General features: G+C 41.3%; 1 protein-coding gene across 1 annotated transcript; it reads left to right on the top strand.

The window, feature by feature from the left end:
* Positions 1-2,425: 2,425 nt before the first annotated feature.
* Positions 2,426-6,583, top strand: LOC110739926 (NEDD8-conjugating enzyme Ubc12-like). The gene is made up of 6 exons (XM_021920403.1): positions 2,426-2,650; positions 3,213-3,326; positions 4,119-4,227; positions 5,820-5,898; positions 6,015-6,131; positions 6,221-6,583. The coding sequence occupies exons 2-6, from the start codon at positions 3,218-3,220 to the stop codon at positions 6,359-6,361; spliced, it is 555 nt and encodes a 184-aa protein (XP_021776095.1). The 5' UTR covers positions 2,426-2,650; positions 3,213-3,217; the 3' UTR covers positions 6,362-6,583.
* Positions 6,584-18,920: the final 12,337 nt, after the last annotated feature.

Here is an 18,920-nt window from a genome sequence, read left to right as displayed (position 1 = left end):
TCCAAATTATCTTATTAGACATGATTACTCAAAGTTGTACTACCTTTGATTTTTTTATTGTAACCAAAGTTATCAGAATTGGGATTCTACTTTGAATCGCTGAGTGAGGTAGAATCAAATCGGTAAAATCGAATCGTAGAATCATACGATTCTACCAAAATGTAAAATTGGGCTTTAAAATGTAACAAATGACTATATACATAATTTTATAGCAATGAGAATGATAATAATATATATTGTTAATAATATAATATTGACATACAAACATAAAATAGTTTTTCAATTAATTTCACACGCGCATAACTCAAACAATACACTATAAACTATAAAGTCGGATTATTGGTACACATTCTTAAGTCTTAACCATGAGAGTACACGACAACTGTTGTTAAATTATGAAAAAAATAACGTTGTTGACTCGTAAAGCTTTTTTCTCTAGACCCATGCATAATAAAAAAAAATCCAATAATGATAGAAAACTAAGTGTCAAGTTAGTTCACTTAACGAGATAGCTAAAGAATGACAACTAAAACAAACTAACAAACTCATGTTATAAAAGTGTTTTTTTATATGCCCAAAGTTGAGTGCATGAGACTCACGAATACCTTCTTATGCCCACAAATTTTAAATGGTTGGATAGAATCTTAAAAGTTATTTAAATTTATGTTTCATAAGCTTTATTATGATTTAGATTGAATAATATGTAAGTCATTGACTAAAGTTAGGTTCAACTACGACACCTTTACACTCTAGTATATAACATAAAATATATAAATGATATAGGTACGAAATCAATTCTATTATAAAGTAGGCTTCAAGAGCTTTCCAATGACATATTATAAGCCTAATTCCGACTTCGAAATCAAAAGTTATGGGTTTTGAAAAATCAGATTTTTTGCAAGAGTAGAATCGGTATAGAATCGTACAATCGGTACCGATTCCACCGATTCTAACCGATTCTACCGATTCTATGAGCAATTCTACAGCATAACGATTCTACCAGCGATTTACATCGTTTAGGTGGATTAGGATCGTAGAATCGTACGATTCTACGATCCGAATCGCGATTTTAATAACATTGGTTGTAACATTTGGGTATTATTTGTGGATATATATAAAATATTCCAAAGTTGCAATTAAAAAAAAATTGTCAAGAATAATCCCAACTTTACTCCGTCCGCCCAAAATGACTGCAACTTTCGATTATTTTTTAATAATCTCAAGTTTATATTCCACTCGCCCAAAACAATCCCAACCGGTCATATCAAACATGTGTCATCCTAAGATTGATTTTAAAAAAAAGCCACCTGCCTTTAACAATTAACCCAGCCAACCCCCACCCCATTATCACACACGTCCAACCCTCTGCCTCCTAGGTCTTAGCCGACCACCACCTTGACACCCTCCACCGGCAGCGGCATCGCCCTGACCACCTCCCCCATCTCCTTAAACCACCATTTTCCCACCCCAAAACCCCAAGAAACAACCTTAAAAGTTACTAAACCCCAGGTAAATTTAAATTTCAAACCTAAACCAATTAATTGAAAACAATGAACACCCTTTGATTGAAAATCAGCTAATGGAGTAAAATCAACAGAATTTAGCAAATACCCACAAAATTTAAACCAAAAAGAAAGCAACCAACTTAAAAAATTTAGCATAAAAGCAACGTAAGCAACAAATTTCGTGGGGTTTTGGGGGTGGGGGGATGGTGGTATAAGGGGAAGGGGAAGCTGACGGCTGGGAGAGGGGTGGGGGCGGCGCCAAAGACGAGTATTTGGATCCGGCGCCGTCAAGGGAAGGGGGAGGGGGTGGTGGTGCTAAGGAGGACGTGTTGTTTCTTTATTTTTAATTAACTAATTAACAATAATACTAATATTAATATTAATTTTTTTAAAAAAATAACCAATCATGTGGTGACACATGTATATTAAACCTAAAAAAATTACATGTTTAACAAGTCACCGGTCACTTAGGATTGTTTTGAGTGGATAATATATAAAATTCGGATTATTAAAAAATAATTAAAAGTTGGGATTCTTTTGGGCGGATGGAGTAAAGTTGGGATTATTATTTAATTTATGACAATTTTTCTTAAAAAAATGGGAGGTAGTATTATTTTGCCAAAGGTTTTGTTTGGTTCAATATTAGTAAAGGAAAAGAAGAGAAAGGATGGGAAGGGAAAAGAAAGGAAAAGAATGGAAAGGTAGGTGATTTTATTTTCTAATATTTGGTTGATGAAAGAAAATAAAGGAAAAAGAAAGGAAATTACTTTTATTTTTCTCTTTCAAGTCAAATTCCTCCAACTTTAGGAGGAAAGGAAAGCCAAAAGTTTATTAAGAGACTTTCCTCCCATTTCTCTTCCTTTCCTTTATATTTTTATAATCTCCAAAATATGATTAAAATAATTTCATTTCTTTTTTCTTTTCCATCCAAATTCCGTCAACTAAAAAGGCCCAAAAGAGTAGAAGTATCATTTTTGACACCAGAGTTCTTATTATCACACAACTCTCTCTCATTCTCTCTCTTCATTAATCAATTCATTGTCATGAACCTAAATTTTCCTCCCCAAACTACGCTGGTGGCCTAATTTTGTTACGATATTGGAAGTTTCCGGCAAGATCTTCGAGATTTGGGGATTTTTGTTCAGGTTACTTTTTATTTTTTAGGGGTTTTTCTTTTTACGATTCTAAATTAGGGTTTTCACGATTTTTTTTTTTTTTTTGCATAATGGGGGGGGGGGGGGTTGGGGGTTCTATTTATGCTCTTAAATGAGGGATTAAACATTTATGGGAACAAAATCAACTAGGGCTCATGCTACTGTATTTGTTGTCGAAACTTTATCATTAGTTGATTATATAAAGCTCATGTACAATTCTGAAATTCGTAGGTGCTGCAATTTGATTTGTAAATTCGTTCCCAATTAAAAACTTGTTAAATTCAGTGGCTTTTTTGATAATTTATGCTGTAATAAATCAATTAAGTCGAATGTGTAAGTATGACGTATGTTTGTTTGGATTTAAGGTTTGTTTATGTTGATAAAAATTGTATGTACTGTTTATTTGTTCTGACTATGTAGCGATGAAACTTTAAAATTGTACTTGTATAATGAATTCTGGTATCTGGTCAATGAATAATGTATAGTCTGTGATTTTAACTGTTATGAAAATCTCAGATACAATGGAATTTACCCTTTTTATTTTGTTATTCAGAGAAGATGATTAACTTATTCAGAGTGAAAGCAAAACAGAGGGAAAACGCTGAAAAGCTTAATGGAAAGACCCATGTCAAGAAGCAAACAGCTGGCGAACTACGTCTTCATAAAGGTATTCTTTCTTAAATAGCTGTAATTGGGATTCATATGGTAATATTTAATGGTGCGCCGTAATTGGGATTCATATGGTAATATTTAATGGTGCGCCGTAATTGGGATTCATATGGTAATATTTAATGGTGCTGTAGTCTGGTCTTGTGTAAGTTGTGTTCAAAGTTATCATTTGAAGAACTACCTCGTGTTGTGAGATCTTTCGTTGAATGGGATATTAACCAATCCATCATACCATTACAGTGTTTTCCCTATTTCAATTTCATTATCCGCGCATGATTTATATGGGGTTCCTCAATCTATTGTTCGATTACCCTAGACTCATGCATATATGAACATGTCATTAGTTTTATGTAAGAGACTGGGATGGAGATTTTGCTCTCTCTTTTTATGTGTGTGAGTGGATTGGATGGACCGGTGATATTCTTGCTCCTCTGTTGCTCTTTTCTGAGCAGATTTATTGTTGATTGTTTCTGTCATGATTTATTCTGGGCACTGGGCAGTGTTTGCAAGCTTCGCGCTTTCTTTCACAATTTTTTGCCAGTTTCTTGTTATAAACTGATCTTTCTGCATAATAAAAGAAACACATTATTCTTGTCAGAATAGTTTCATGTGGCAATCTATTAACATCTCATCTACTGCATCTAGTCCTGGACTACTTGTATCCACTAATTCTGCATTGTGTAGATTGAAGGTTTTTATTAGACTTATGATCAAACATTCAAACATATTATTATGCTTCACATTACTATTACCTCTTCTGTTTATAGATTTTAATGTTGACTTTTTCTAGATATCAGTGAACTGAACCTGCCCAAATCATGTACCATTTCGTTTCCCAGTGGTAAGGATGATCTGATGAATTTTGAAGTTACTATTCGGCCTGATGAGGGATATTATTTGTAAGCGTCTCTTCTACTAAATCATGCCAACACCTGACTATTGCATTTAGTGCTTAGTCTTGCAAGTCTTTGTACCTATGTCATTGATTACTTATTTCATTATTCTTGATTTTGTTTCTTTCCATTTTTTATTAAAATTATTCTTATCTCTTAGCCACCAATATTGCCTTTTATTCTTTTCACTTTTTTTCTTGTAGTTGGGATATGGAGAGGTTGGAGTTATCTATATGTTTCCTCCGCAGATTGAACGTATTATTTTGACTTTTACGTTTGCTTAAAAATCATTTTTAATATGAAATTTATAAAAGAAAAAAAAAAAGTCGATAGTATACATTGAAATCTTTCACACAACACTTCACACATTGATTTAAAATTTACTACATCAGAAAAAAGTATAATCAAAGCTAATAAACGGATAGTGTTAGAGGTCCAAATAATGCAGGTTTTGTGTTACAGAGGTAGTAAATGTACTAGTGTGGAGGAAAATTATATTAGTACATCTGTTTGGATCATTGAACGTCATTTTTAATTCATTTGGCTATACTTCATTTGCATTCCTTGTTTCTTTCTTCTTATCAACTCCCTCTACTCTCTTTGTGAGACACTCACCATTAAAATAGGAAGAACTTTAAGAGACAGAGGGAGTAGAATCGCTCATAGAATCGGTTAGAATTGCTGGAATCGGTACTGATTCTATGATTCTACACCGATTCTACTCCCGCAAAAAACCTGATTTTTCGAAACCCGTAACTTTTGATTCCGAAGTCGGAATTAGGCTTATAATATGTCATTGGAAAGCTCTTGAAGTCTACATTCTAATAGAATTGGTTTCATACTTATATCATTTATATATATTATGTTATAGACTAAGAGTGTAAGGGTGTCATAGTTGAACCTAACTTTAGTCAATGACTTACATATTATTCAATCTAAATCATAATAAAACTTATGAAACATTAATTTAAATAACTTTTAAGATTCTATACAACCATTTAATTTTTGTGGGCATAAGAATGTATTCATGAGTCTCATGCACTCAACTTTGGGCATATAAAAAACACTTTTATAACATGAGTTTGTTGTAGTTGTCATTTTTTAGCTATCTTGTTAAATGAACTAACTTGACACTTAGTTTTCTATCATTATTGGATTATTTTTTTTATTATGCATGGGTTCTAGGGAAAACAACTTAAGAGTCAACAACGTTATTTTTTTTTTCATAATTTAACAACAATAGTCGTGTACTGTCATGGTTAAGAATGTGTACCAATAATCCTACTTTATAGTTTATAGTGTATTGTTTGAGTTATGCGCGTGCAAAATTACTTGAAAAACTATTTATGTTTGTATGCCAATATTATGTTATTAACCATATTTATTATTATCATTCTCATTGCTATAAAATTATGTATGTAGTCATTTGTTACATTTTGAAGCCCAATTTTACATTTTGGTAGAATCGTATGATTTTACGATTCGATTTTACCGATTTGATTCTACCCCACTCACCGATTCGAAGTAGAATCCTGATTCTGATAACTTTGGAGTAGATGCATAGTGTATTGATATTCTAAGGAAACTTTTGATTGCAGAGGCGGCACATTTGTGTTTACCTTCCAAGTTCCATCTGTATATCCTTATGAGCCTCCCAAGGTGAAGTGCAAGACAAAGGTAAATTGAGTGATTCTCTATGGAAGACCTGTCTTATGCTACATAAGATGATAACTTATTTGTTAGTTATGTGCATTCTGAAAAAAAAAAACCTAACTTTTGTATGCATCTGTCAGGTATACCATCCCAACATCGACTTAGAAGGTAATGTCTGCCTCAACATTCTAAGAGAAGACTGGAAACCTGTTTTGAACGTAAACACTGTCATCTATGGGTTGTATCATCTCTTCACGGTACTAACATTTCCCTTTATCTGGAGATTTTTTTTTTCTTTTATTGCTACATGCATTGCATCATAATGGCATTTTATTTGTGTGTGCAGCAACCAAACTATGAAGACCCTTTAAATCATGATGCTGCTGCTGTGTTGAGGGATAATCCAAAAATGTTCGAATCCAATGTGAGAAGAGCTATAGCTGGGGGTTATGTGGGTCAAACTTTCTTTCCTAGGTGTGTTTCTTGATGGTTATGAGGCTGTAAACTGTAAACTTGGATGTGAAGGGTGCTGTTTGACTGTATATCTTTTTGTGAACTAGTTCTTCATTGACGTTTTTAAAATGTTTATGTTCTGTAAAAAAAAAAGTACTAGTTAAAGTATGCCTGGTTTTGTTTAATTTGTAACCTCATTGTTTATCATTAACACATTTATGACAAGGGCAAGTCTCATCATTGCATTTTGTGAAAATAATTCAGCTGCATAATTTCCCAGTAAAAACAAGGCTCTTCTGTTATTCATGATCATTTTTTCCAAGATTTTTGAAAGTAGAATAAACAGGCAAATTCACCCTAACTGAATAGCTGAATATTGTCAATTTGCTTAAATCCAGGTATAGGTAGAAATGTTAAAAGTATCTAAAGCCCTAAGCTCGTAACCGTAACCCTTTTGATCAGCGATGGGTAGAATTACAAACTAGTACTCTGTATATTAAAATTTGTTTATATTTCTGTTCATGAAGCAGCACAGGATAATGATCTACCATATAGAGCAAATATAGATTGATGAATTCCGCCCAAATTAAATGTCTTGAATATTGCGTTGAATCTTTGGTTTCCAGTGTTTCTTTGTCATTTGTGATTTCATCACTTTATGTTCTATTTTATATTGGGGCGGGAGTCTTCTCAAAATCGCAAAATCATCCATCTATAATCGTTCCCTCCGTCCTTTATTTACATGTCTATTTTTCTTATTTATATGCCTATTTTTAACATTTATTACTCACATAATAAAGATAAATAGACGTGTAAATAAGGGACGGAGAGAGTACGTTTTACAATAAAATTGGCTCATTAAATCTTATTTCTACCCAAAGAATATTAAAATTAGGACCAACTAAATTTCCAATAACTACATCCTATAGGTTTCTTTAACATACACTGAGATTTGCCATAATTTACACAAGTTCTAAATGCAGTATGAAATTAAATTTTTTTTTCAACTTTCTTTTATTCTTTGGTGAGTGAATGATTTTTTTTTATTATTATTTTAATTTTTTGGATTTTTTAGATTTTAACACCACAAAATAGTCATGAATTGGATTTTAACACTACCAAAAAAAAAAAAAAACCTTTTATTTTAACACCACAAAGTTTCTTAAAAAATGGCTTTTACCACCACTTAACTTGTTTATGTATGAAATCTGTTAGTAGGGTCCACATTGCTTACGTATCAGCATATTATTGGAAGAAAATAATAAAAAAAAAAACAAAACCCCTAAACTAACCCAGCCACCCATCCCCACCGTGGGCTGGGCGGCTCCGGCCACGGCCCCACCCAAACACCCCAGTTCCCAGCCACAATCACCGGAATCTTCGCCCCTCCTTTCCGATCCCCCCTCACTAAAATCGATAACCTAACCCCAACGACCACCAAAAATGGGTGGTCGTTTTTCAAACTACCCAATACCGCCAACCAAAACTGGGTTCTAAGGGTCGAAAACGACCAGTTTATGGTCGAGATCGACCACTTAGGCCCTAAACTGGTCGTTTTCGACCTTTAGTGGCTGTTAATGGTGGTCGATTTTGGGTTGTTTGAAAAACGGCCGCCCATTTTAAGCGGCTGTTAGGAGGTTTCATCGGTTTTGAGGAGGGGGAAAGGGAGGGGATAGAATGAGCAGCGGCTGGAGCTGGGAACTAGAGTGTTTGGGTGGGGTAACGGCCGGCGCCGCCGTGCTGGCGGTGGGGATGGGGTTGGTTGGGATTTGTTTTTTTTTTTTAAATTTTTTTTTTCTAAACTAAGAATATGATGACACGTGGCATAATGGACCCCACTTAACGGATTTTTGGACATCAATCGTTAATGGTGGTAAAATCAAATTTTATAAAAAAATTTGTGGTGTTATAATAAAAGTTTTTTTTTTATTATTTTTTTTAGTGTTAAAATCATTTTTTTTTGGTTTTTTTTTGTGGTGTTAAAATCTAAAAATTCCTAATTTTTGTTAATTATCTACATTCCACATAAAGAAAAATGGCCATTTTAGTTTTCACAAGGGATAGATATGAGGGAGCTTCAATTCATCTCCTTGAGAAATAGAATTCAATTCGTTTATTAAGGGGTAAAATCGTAATATTTCAAGCATAACAACTCTCTCAATTAGTAAAAATGAATTTATTTACAGCTTCGATCGACATTTGGTAATAATAGTCTCTGGGATTTGTTAAACATCGCCCACAAATTACTACATAAAGCCCACAAAATTCACTTGGTTTCCCAAAATTGCCCTTGACCTTAAAAAAAAAACACTCACACTCTCATCACTCACACTCTCATTGCTCATCTTCTTTCAACCTCTCTAAAAAAAAAAATCAAAATAACGGCAATGTCGAGGCGGCAAGGCAAGGAAGTGGCGGCGGCGGCGGAGGGAAGGATGTCCCAAGGTGGAAAGGTATATTTTATTTAAAAAAAAAAAAAAGGGGAAAACCGCCGTGAACGCGGTGGGGCGCCCTGGCTGGACGCCCAGCCGGCGGTGGTGGCGCCAGATGCAGACGCCGCCACCAATTGGCTGGCGCCTGGGCTGGACGCCACCGCCACGGTTGTGGCGTTTAGTCTAAGCGCCGCAGCCGTAGCAGTGGCGTCCAGCCCAAACGCCAGCCAACTGGTGGCGGCGTCTGCATCTGGCGCCACCACCGCCGGCTGGGCGTCCAGCCAGGGCGCCCCCCATTTTTTTTTTATTTTTTTTTTATTTTTTTAAAAAATTGTTTTTAATTTTTTTTTTTTTTTTTTTTTTTTTTTTTTTTGTAATATAATTTTGAATTGTTTTTATATTTTGTTGTTTATTTTTATAAATTTTTTCAATTTCGTTGTATTTTTTCTACGTTTATATTTTGTTTACTATTATTTGTTTGTTTTTAGTGTATTTGATTTGCGATGATGATTATTTATCGTATAAATTTTTGTATGTTTATATATTTTAAAATTTTGTGTAGGGTCGTCATGGTGGGGGGAAGAATATAGAGCTTCTTAGTAGAAGTTATTCAGTGGAGAGGTCGGGGCATAGACATGTCAGATCCCGTGGTATTTCGGTCTCAGTTCGTAGAGAACGGATCCACCGTCGGGATGAGGATGACGATGACGATGATGATGCTGAGGAGGGTGACCAGGAGGAGGAGCAGGAGGAGGGCGCAGATGAGGATGAGGATGTGGACGATGGCAGTGGACCGTATGATGATTACGGTCCATTCAGTCAGAGGGTTGATGACATGTACGAGACGCATATGGTGGAGGTGCGTAAGGGTAGGGGTGGTAGGTTTGTTAGTAGATCTGGCACATCATCTGCGTCCACTGTCTCTGGGGCAAGCAGGAAACGGTCGAGGGCGGGTAATGATTCTTGGGTTGTTAGGAGTGAGGTGCCCGGTGGGCCTGTTGACGGGAGTGTGATTCCTAGCTTTCTAGGACACATAACTGCCCGTATTTGGGAGGACCAGGAGAGGCCTTCAGTTACGGGGTTGTTGAAATGTCATACCCGGAAAAAGACTTGTAGTTTTTTGCGTACATGGGCTGAGGCCTGGCCGGCGGAGAGCGAGATGTTCGAGCGACTGGAGGGCACTGGGGTGAAGCACGTTCCTGCCACCATGCACGATAAGATTGACAGTACGCTGATCACGGCTTTCATTGAGCGATGGCAGCCGGATACAAACTCTTTTCACCTTCCGTTCGGTGAGATGACGATCATGTTACATGACGTCGAGGCCATTCTGGGGATTCGTGTTGAGGGTAAACGACTTTGTGCTGTGGCTGATGCGGATCAGGCAGATTCGCTGGCGGAGTTGTTGGCGGTGGACAGGGCTGCACTGTACACCGAGGCGCTAGGTGTTTGGGAACACGGAGGTGTGAAGATCGCATCTGTGTTGCAGCGGTGTTTGTACCCGAGTGCACGTAGGACGCCCGACGCACAGCTGAGTGCTTATGTTTTTCTACTCCTCGGATGTACCTTGATTAGGGGATTTTTATCCACCAATCACCGTCTGACAAGTGGACCAACCAGGTTCCGCCACGTGTCCTTCACGAAGGCCAATAGGAGCCTGCCACGTGTCAATCACAGATACGTCCTCTACGGACCAATTGAGACACGCCACGTGTCCACCCATGCCAAATGGGAAAACCGGCCAACAAGGCCCAATCCTGTCTAGAGGCCCGGTCAGCCCTAGGTTTACCCTAAACCTAGAGAGTGGCACGCTTCTCAAGGCTATAAATACTTAATTAATCCTCATTAATTAAGCAGTCAAGCAATCAAGAAATCAAGAGAAGAACAGAAACATTACGGAACACTAATAACCGGCTAATCTCGCTAACGACGCAGATTACCAACATTAAACACTCTCACCTAGAGAGATCTTATTACTTTAATTTCCGTATTAATTACTCCTTAATCAGGTACTAACTTGACCGTTGGAGGCGGAGCTCTCAGGAGTCTCCGTTATTTTGCAGGTACAGGCGTCCGGTTCCAGTCTCGGAATTGTAACTCTCCCGCAGGACATCAGAAAACCCCGAAACATTTGGCGCCGTCTGTGGGGAGAGTACTTCAGAGATGGCATCCAAGTCTGTACCGACTCCTGAAGAGAGGCGTCCCCTAGACGACCCTCAAGTTCAGTCGGACCATGATACCGAAAGTGAATTTGAAGTGGAAACTCATACAGCTCCAGACGGGACCCTAAGGGCCCGACGTACCCGTCATACCGAAAGGAGGGAACGGGAGCATCTTCAAACAGGAAGCGAGCCAGCAGGCGCACCGCCTGCTCGGCAACAGCCGACTGATGGGTCTGCTCCCATCACAAGGAACGAACTCATGACCTTCATGAGGGACTTCAAGGGAGAGATTCAAGAGTTGATCAACAAAAAGCCGCCTGCTTCAGTCAAAGAGCAGTCGGCCAAAAAACCTTCCACTTCACTGAAGAGGAAGCCAGTTCAAGGGCGAGAGGCGACTCCTCATCCTAAATCCAAGAAGCGGGAGCCACTTGCTCTTGATTTCACAAAATTCCGTTATCCTACGGGAAATAGGAAACCGGTTCGTCATATTCAGGCGGACGGGTCAAAGCAAACGTTCACAGATGCTCGGCTACTGCTAGAGCAGAAGAAGAGTGACCGATTGTCAGAGTCGGCTTCTACTTCAAATTTTCAAGACAGTTTGCAAAATGCCTCGATGAGGCATACTCAGTCGTACCATGAGAGTCAGTCAGGCGACACCTCCCGTCAGTCCGGCTTTCATAGTGCCCAGGCGGTACCAAACTTACCATTTGTGCCGCAACAACAGTATTTTATGCAGCCACCTCCATTTGGTGGACCTGCAGCAAAAAACGTCCAACCTATGGACTGGCAGCTACGGCTGCTTAGACTTGGTGAACAGCCGTCGGCCTTCTCCAAGGAAATTACTGAAGCCGCTCAGCCGGCCAAAGTAAAAAATGTACTAGTAGGCGCCTATGACGGCACTACTAATCCAGAAGACCATCTGATGGCATTCACCAACCTGATGTACCTTCAAGGGTTGGATGATCCTACTTGGTGCAAGTGTTTCCCAGCGACTCTCAAGGGAATCGCACAGCAATGGTTCGGCAACCTGCCGACTGGTTGTGTAAACAGCTTTAGGACGCTTGCTTACTTATTTGCCTCCAACTTCGCCATGAACATTCCTGCGAAGAAAACGACCCTTGATTTGGGAACAATTCAGCAGGGCGAGAAGGAGGGGCTTCGTTCTTACATCAGGCGGTTCAACCTGATGAGAATACAGATTCAAGGGTTACCGGATGAGGTAGCTTATACTGACTTTTTTAGAGGTCTCAAAGACGGGTCTACCTTCAAATTTGATTTAGTTCGAAAAAGGGTGGCGACTCTTCAAGAGGCCTTGATTGAAGCAGAAGCCTATATACAGGCGACTGATCTGTGTACGATAAAACAGTCGGACGGGAAAAAGTTCGACAAAAGAGAAGGACGACAGAAACAGTCGTCTAACAAAGATGAGAAAAGAAAAGAGGTCTGGGCGGTTGATTCCTCTAAACAGCCGGCCCAGAAAAAGAAAAAAGAATTCAAACCATACTCCCCAAAGTATGTGTTTAACAAGGATAACCAGTTTATCCTAAAAGAAATAAAGGGACGGTTCTCAATTGAGAAGCCGATCCCCATGAAGGGTTCTGCAAACAACCGGAACCAAGACAAAATCTGTGCTTATCATGATGACGTTGGTCATCACACCAATGACTGCATCAGTCTCATGCGGTACCTAGACCGCTTGGCTGAGCAAGGTGATCTTGACACTTATGTCAAGAAATCTACGGGGAACACTTCCTAAAAAAAGCAGTCGGCCAAAAAGAATCAACAGGCCGACAGTTCCGATACAGATGATGCAGTCGTCTACACCATTGCAGGCGGCTTCTCAGGAGGCGGCCCCACTATTAGGGGCAACAAAGATAATATAAGGCGGTTAGATGTAAATTCCGTTCACCAAGAACGGCCGTCCAAATATACATTTCCTGAGATTGTCATCACTGAAGAGGATCTAGGAGGGGTAAGGGGGCCGCATGACGACCCTCTCGTTATTGAATGTAAAGTGGCCAACCAGAGAGTTGGCCGAATCCTCATAGATACCGGGAGCTCCTCAGATCTCATCGACAGCAAATGTCTGTCAAAACTGAAATATCAGACGGACTGCATACATCCGGCCTCCCACCCTTTAATAGGGTTTGGAGGAGGAGTCGTCCACCCACTGGGACGAGTAGATTTGCCCATTCGCCTTGGCGAAAAAGGGGAAGGACGACACATGGTAGTCCGGTTCCTAGTAGTAGAGGAACTCTCGGCCTACAACATGATTCTGGGTCGACCAACCCTGAATAATTCCAAGGCTGTTATAATCCCGTCTCTTATGCTGCTTAAGTTTGAGAGGGATAATGGAACAGTCGGCTCCCTAAGGGGAGATCAGAGGATGGCCCGAGAGTGCTATCTCTCGGATGTCAAGCCCACTGTTATGGCCACTGGGTCAAGTGGAGAAAAAACAGACCTTGACAATGTCAAGGAGAGTGCGCCTGTTCAAGAAACAGGCGACAAAAAGAGAAAGGCGTCCCGGACAGAGTCCGCAAGAAAAGCAAGAAAATAGCAATCATTGGCAGAGGAGCGGCTGGATGAGTTCCGCCCTCAGCCGGCTGGTGAGCATGCGGACCTGATCTTAGACGACTCACGTCCTGACCGAACAGTCAAAGTTGGGACGACTGCTCTGAGAAACCTTGGTGACGACTTTCACAATCTATTGAAAGAATACAAGGACATCTTTGCATTTGAAGTCCATGAAATGCCAGGCATTAGTCCTGATCTGGCAGTACATAAACTCGCTGTGGATCCGAAAAAGAAGCCGGTACGGCAAAAGAAGCGGAACCATGGCGAAGAAAGAAGTCAGGCGGCAGCCGCCGAAGTTAAAAAATTACTTGATGCAGGGTTCATTCGGCAATGTTACTTCCCAGACTGGGTTGCAAATGTAGTGCTTGTTAAAAAGCCGAATGGCACCTGGCGAATGTGTGTAGACTACACAGACTTAAATAAGGCGTGCCCCAAAGACAGTTACCCTCTGCCTAAAATTGATAATCTGGTCGACTCAACAGCAGGTCATGCCTTGATGAGTTTTATGGACGCCTATTCTGGTTTCCATCAAATTCCTTTATGGAAGAAAGATCAGGAGAAGACGGCCTTCGTCACTGATCAGGGGTTATACTGTTACACGGTCATGCCGTTTGGTCTTAAGAATGCCCCGGCTACCTTCCAACGAATGATAAACACAGTGTTCTTTGATCAGATTGGGAGAAACGTCGAGGCATATATTGATGATATGATTGTCAAGACTAAACTTCAGAAAGATCATCTGACGGACCTCCGAGAAACTTTCGCCACACTCAGGCGGCACCATGTCATGCTCAATCCCAAGAAATGTGTATTTGGAGTTGAGTCTGGGAAATTTCTCGGATTCCTTATCAATCAGAGAGGAATAGAGGCGAACCCTGAGAAGGTACAGGCGGTCATTGACATGCAGTCGCCTCGTACCATCCGAGAGGTTCAGAAGTTAACAGGTTGTCTGGCGACCTTGGGGAGATTCCTAAGCCGATCAGGCGACAAATGCCTATACTTTTTCCAGGCAATTAAGAAGAAGGCAAGGTTTGAATGGGGGCCGGATGCTGAGGCCGCCTTCCAGAAATTAAAGGTTCACTTGCATTCCTTGCCGAGGCTGGTCAACCCTTTGCCCAAAGAGGATCTCTACATGTACCTGGCCGTCTCTGATCATGCGTTAAGCGCTGTGCTCCTTGCTGAAAGGGACGGCTGTCAGCTCCCGGTCTACTTTGTCAGTCACGTACTGAAAAATGCCGAGTTGAGGTATCCCCTAGTGGAGAAATTTGGTCTTGCACTCTTCATGGTTGTTAAAAAATTGAAGCCCTACTTTTTGGCACATGCAGTCGTCGTGTATACCGACCAACCAATCAAGCGGCCCCTTACCATCATGGAGTCGTCAGGACGAATGATCAAATGGGCCATAGAAATACAGAGCCTCGAAGTTACTTTCGAGCCTAGAAAAGCAGTGAAGGGGAAAGCCTTTGCTGACTTTATTGTAGAGATGACTCGTCCTCCTGACTCTCAAGTTCCAGACCAAGTCTGGAAGGTATATGTGGACGGAAGCTCTACTTCAAATGGTTGTGGAGCAGGCGTCGTATGTCAATCTCCAGAGGGCGACAGGTTCGAGTATGCTCTACGCTTCAGTTTTCAGGCTTCAAACAATGAGGCAGAATATGAAGCTTTACTAGCCGGGATCCGCATGTGCAAGGCGGCAGGGGCAAGAAAAATAGACGCCTGTTCTGATTCACAATTGATAGTGAGTCAGTACAATGGCGAATACGAAGCAACCCATCCGGCCATGATCAAGTATTTACAGGCGGTCCGACAAGCAGTCGGCTCCCTTGAGGATTTCCATCTGATCCAAGTGCCGAGATCAGAAAACAACCAGGCAGATGCACTGTCAAAATTAGCATCATCCGCCTCCTCCGATACTCCTCGAACTGTTTTTTGGGAAGTAATGGAGAAGAGAAGCATCGAGGAAAACCCTATTGGAATCCTAGACAGAAGCTCAACCTGGATGGATTCAATCAGGGCATATCTGACAAACGGTACACTGCCAGATGATCCTCAACAGGCGGCAGCACTGAAAAAACGAGCCTCCTGTTTTGAAATGATACAGGAGAACTTCACAAGAGGGGGTACCTTCAACCCTTCTTAAAGTGTGTTACTCCTGAAAAGGGACGAGAGATACTAGATGATCTTCACTCTGGTTACTGTGCTTCTCATATAGGTGGTAGGATGCTTGCTCAAAGGGCAAGGCGGCAGGGCTACTTTTGGCCTACTTTGGAAGCAGATGCAATGGAGATGGTGAAAAAATGTGACAAGTGCCAAAGGTTTGGCAAATTAATTCACCGTCCGGCTACTGACCTCACTACCATTCACAGCCCACTACCGTTTGCTAAGTGGGGCATGGACATTCTGGGTCCATATACGCCTGCTACAGGCGGCAGAAGGTATATACTTGTTGCCGTTGACTACTTCACTAAATGGGTAGAGGCGGAGGCTGTAAAGGGAATCAAGACGAAAGATGTAATTTCATTCATTTGGAAAAACGTCATCACTCGGTTCGGGGTTCCCATGTCTATGGTTTTTGATAATGGTCCCCAATTTGAGACACCTGTTCTCAAAAGCTGGTTGGGAGACCAAGGAATTGCACACTACTTTGCATCTGTCGGCCGTCCACAAGCAAACGGCCAAGTAGAAGCCTTTAATAAAATCATCTCAGACGGTCTCAAGAAAAAGATTGAACGAGCAGGCGGCCTATGGGCGGATGAACTACCACATGTTCTCTGGGCCATTAGGACGACTGAAAAAGGGGCGACTGGAGAAACTCCATTCCTCCTAACTTATGGTGCGGAAGCTGTTCTTCCAATAGAACACTACGAGCCGACTCTTCGAGTAATGCTGTATGACGAAGAGGCAAACTGGGAAGCCATGCGCCTGGCATTAGACTCACTTCCTGAAAAGAGGGGCAATGCTGTTTTGCGCCATGAGATCTATCGCCTGAGAATGACTAGGTCATACAACAAAAAAGTACACAGGCGTCCACTCAAAGTAGGGGACTTTGTACTTAGAAAAATGGAAGCAGTTGGTAGGGCTAATGAGTCTGGCAAACTAACTCCCAATTGGGAAGGACCCTACCGAATCTATGAGGAAGTCAGGGACGGTACCTACCGTCTGGAAACACCAGACGGACAACCGTTGCCTCGAACTTGGAATGTAGATAACCTTAAAAAATATTTCTTCTGAAAGATGTAAAGTAAAGAGCTACTTAATAAAGTTTGCACTTACTATTCAATTTTTGTATTACGAGGGGCATGCCGTCTGTACCTTTACAGTCGGCTACTCTCCATTGAGTTTTTTCACTCTATCTTCAGAGGGGCATGCCGTCTGTACCTTTACAGTCGGCTACTCTCCATTGAGTTTTTCACTCAATCTTCAGAGGGGCATGCCGTCTGTTCCTTTACAGTCGGCTACTCTCCATTGAGTATTTTACTCACAATACTTAGCTAAAAAGATTAGGGCCCGGCCGACCCTGTGCCTAACAGGCGGCTACCCTTCTTTTACTTAGCACCTACGTTCACCAAGAACTTACCAAGGCCACCGGCCGAATGATCAGACCACGCGCCAAGCCACCTGATCAAATCTAAAAAACTAATACGACCTGTCCCAACATCATAGCAGGCGTCCGACGGTATCCCTCCGGATGAAATTCGTCGCAGAGAGCAGCTCCCTTTTGGGTGGAACATTGTTCTATAAACTAATTACACGGCACCTATACGACTGTCCCCAAGGGCAACCACGTAGCCGTTTTTGAGACAAGGATAACTCTATCACTAACCAAACCAGTGGTAGCAGTTGACATCTGAGTCAGATGACCGCCTGTATTACTTGGGATAAATGCAGGGGGTACCTATTGAGTTAATAGCCAACAAACATTGGCGAATCAAGGGGTCTAGCCGGCCTACGCCGCCTGGTACCTCTACTTCTCAAACAAAAGTGACGGCGACTGAGTAACTCCAACGTTAACTCATAGTCACTCCTTCAAATTTGGTATGGAACCTAAAAGGTTTGAGTCGTCCGCCTGTTTTAAACAAACAAGGGCACTCAAACCCCTATTCCTACTAGGCAACCTATTGAGTTAATAGCCAACAGACATTGGCAAATCAAGAGGATCATCCGGCCTCCGCCGCCTGGTACCTCTACTATTCAATCTAGAGTGTGACGAAGACTAAGTAACTCCTATGTTAACTTATTAGTCACTCAAACTTAGTATAGAGCCTAAAAGGTATGAGTCGTCCGCCTGTTTTTAACAAACAGGGACTCTCAACCACTACTCTTGCTAGGTTAAACAAATTACGAGTTAAAATCCAACATTGGCAATAAAGGGAAACAACCGGTACCCGCCGCTTGTTATCCTACTTAATTCCTTGACAACTAGGTAATACTATTTACTTGGTCAGACCGATTGAATAAATAGTTCGAATACCGATTGAATAAATGGCCGACTGATCGTCTATCCTGGAAACAGACAACCAGTCGTCCAGGGGCATAGGCGGCGTACTTACTATTTGTACCTGTCTGCAACGTTCGGCCATACACAACAGTCGGTCTAGTGAACAATGGGATATTAGATATGGAATACTTAGACAAATTTGAATCAAAACAAAAATTTGATTAAAAATAAGCCGGTCATTAAAGACCAGCAAAATATTCAAAACCCCGGCCCCCTGGCCGGGTAAATACAAAGCAAACGGCACGCAGGCTGTGGAAAAAATACATTAAGCTTAAGAAGGGGGCAGTTCAGTATTAGCAGCTACCGCCTGGTCAGCACTCTTCTTGCTGGACTCGGCTTCAGCTGCATCCTTTTTTGATGCCTTACCCCCAAGTGGCACAAGCGCCACAACCGGCTCTTCCTCCTCCTCCAACGTATCTACCAACGCCTCTTCTTCAGCAGCCGCCAGGATCTCTTGATTATATGTTTCCGAACACTGGCGGTACGTTCTTTCCCATGAGGCAAAGTCGGCACTGGGGAACAGGCGGCCCCAGGTCATGCGCTGGATTTGAGCGGAGTCTTCCACCATCTCCCGGACGAGCTCTTTCTTCTCTTGCTCGGCCTTTTCCGAGAGCTCTTGGGTAAGACTCTTCTCTTGGCTCACCAGGCGTTCTTTTACGTTGGCCAAAGATTTCTCCATGGCTTCGTAAGAGTGCATTTTTTGGCGAAGAGGTTTCAGCTCGGCCTTAAGATTTGTGACAGTCGCCTCCAGCTCGTCATTCTTCTTCTGGGCCGCCTCTAACTGAGCTCGAACAGCGGCGGTAGCCTGCGCCTGATAATAAAGAATATCAATGGTCAGTACTTCGTTTTGGGCAATTTGAAACATTGCCTTATCACAGTTGGAGGCGGCCATAGCTTTTGCGGCCTTTACCTCTTTGTTTTTCCGAT

This window comes from Chenopodium quinoa, unplaced genomic scaffold (genome assembly GCF_001683475.1).
Source record: "Chenopodium quinoa cultivar QQ74 unplaced genomic scaffold, ASM168347v1, whole genome shotgun sequence".
NCBI lineage: Eukaryota > Viridiplantae > Streptophyta > Magnoliopsida > Caryophyllales > Amaranthaceae > Chenopodium > Chenopodium quinoa.
Note: the sequence above shows the minus strand (reverse complement) of the source record. Positions and strands in the feature narration are given on the sequence as shown.

What these genes read in the sequence shown, in the direction of transcription:
- LOC110739926 (XM_021920403.1), top strand. Translation starts at nt 3,218, where the DNA reads ATGATTAACTTATTCAGAGTGAAAGCAAAACAGAGGGAAAACGCTGAA. An exon ending in CGAACTACGTCTTCATAAAG is followed by an intron (nt 3,327 to 4,118) that starts GTATTCTTTCTT and finishes GACTTTTTCTAG; the next exon opens with ATATCAGTGAACTGAACCTG. An exon ending in CCTGATGAGGGATATTATTT is followed by an intron (nt 4,228 to 5,819) that starts GTAAGCGTCTCT and finishes TTTTGATTGCAG; the next exon opens with AGGCGGCACATTTGTGTTTA.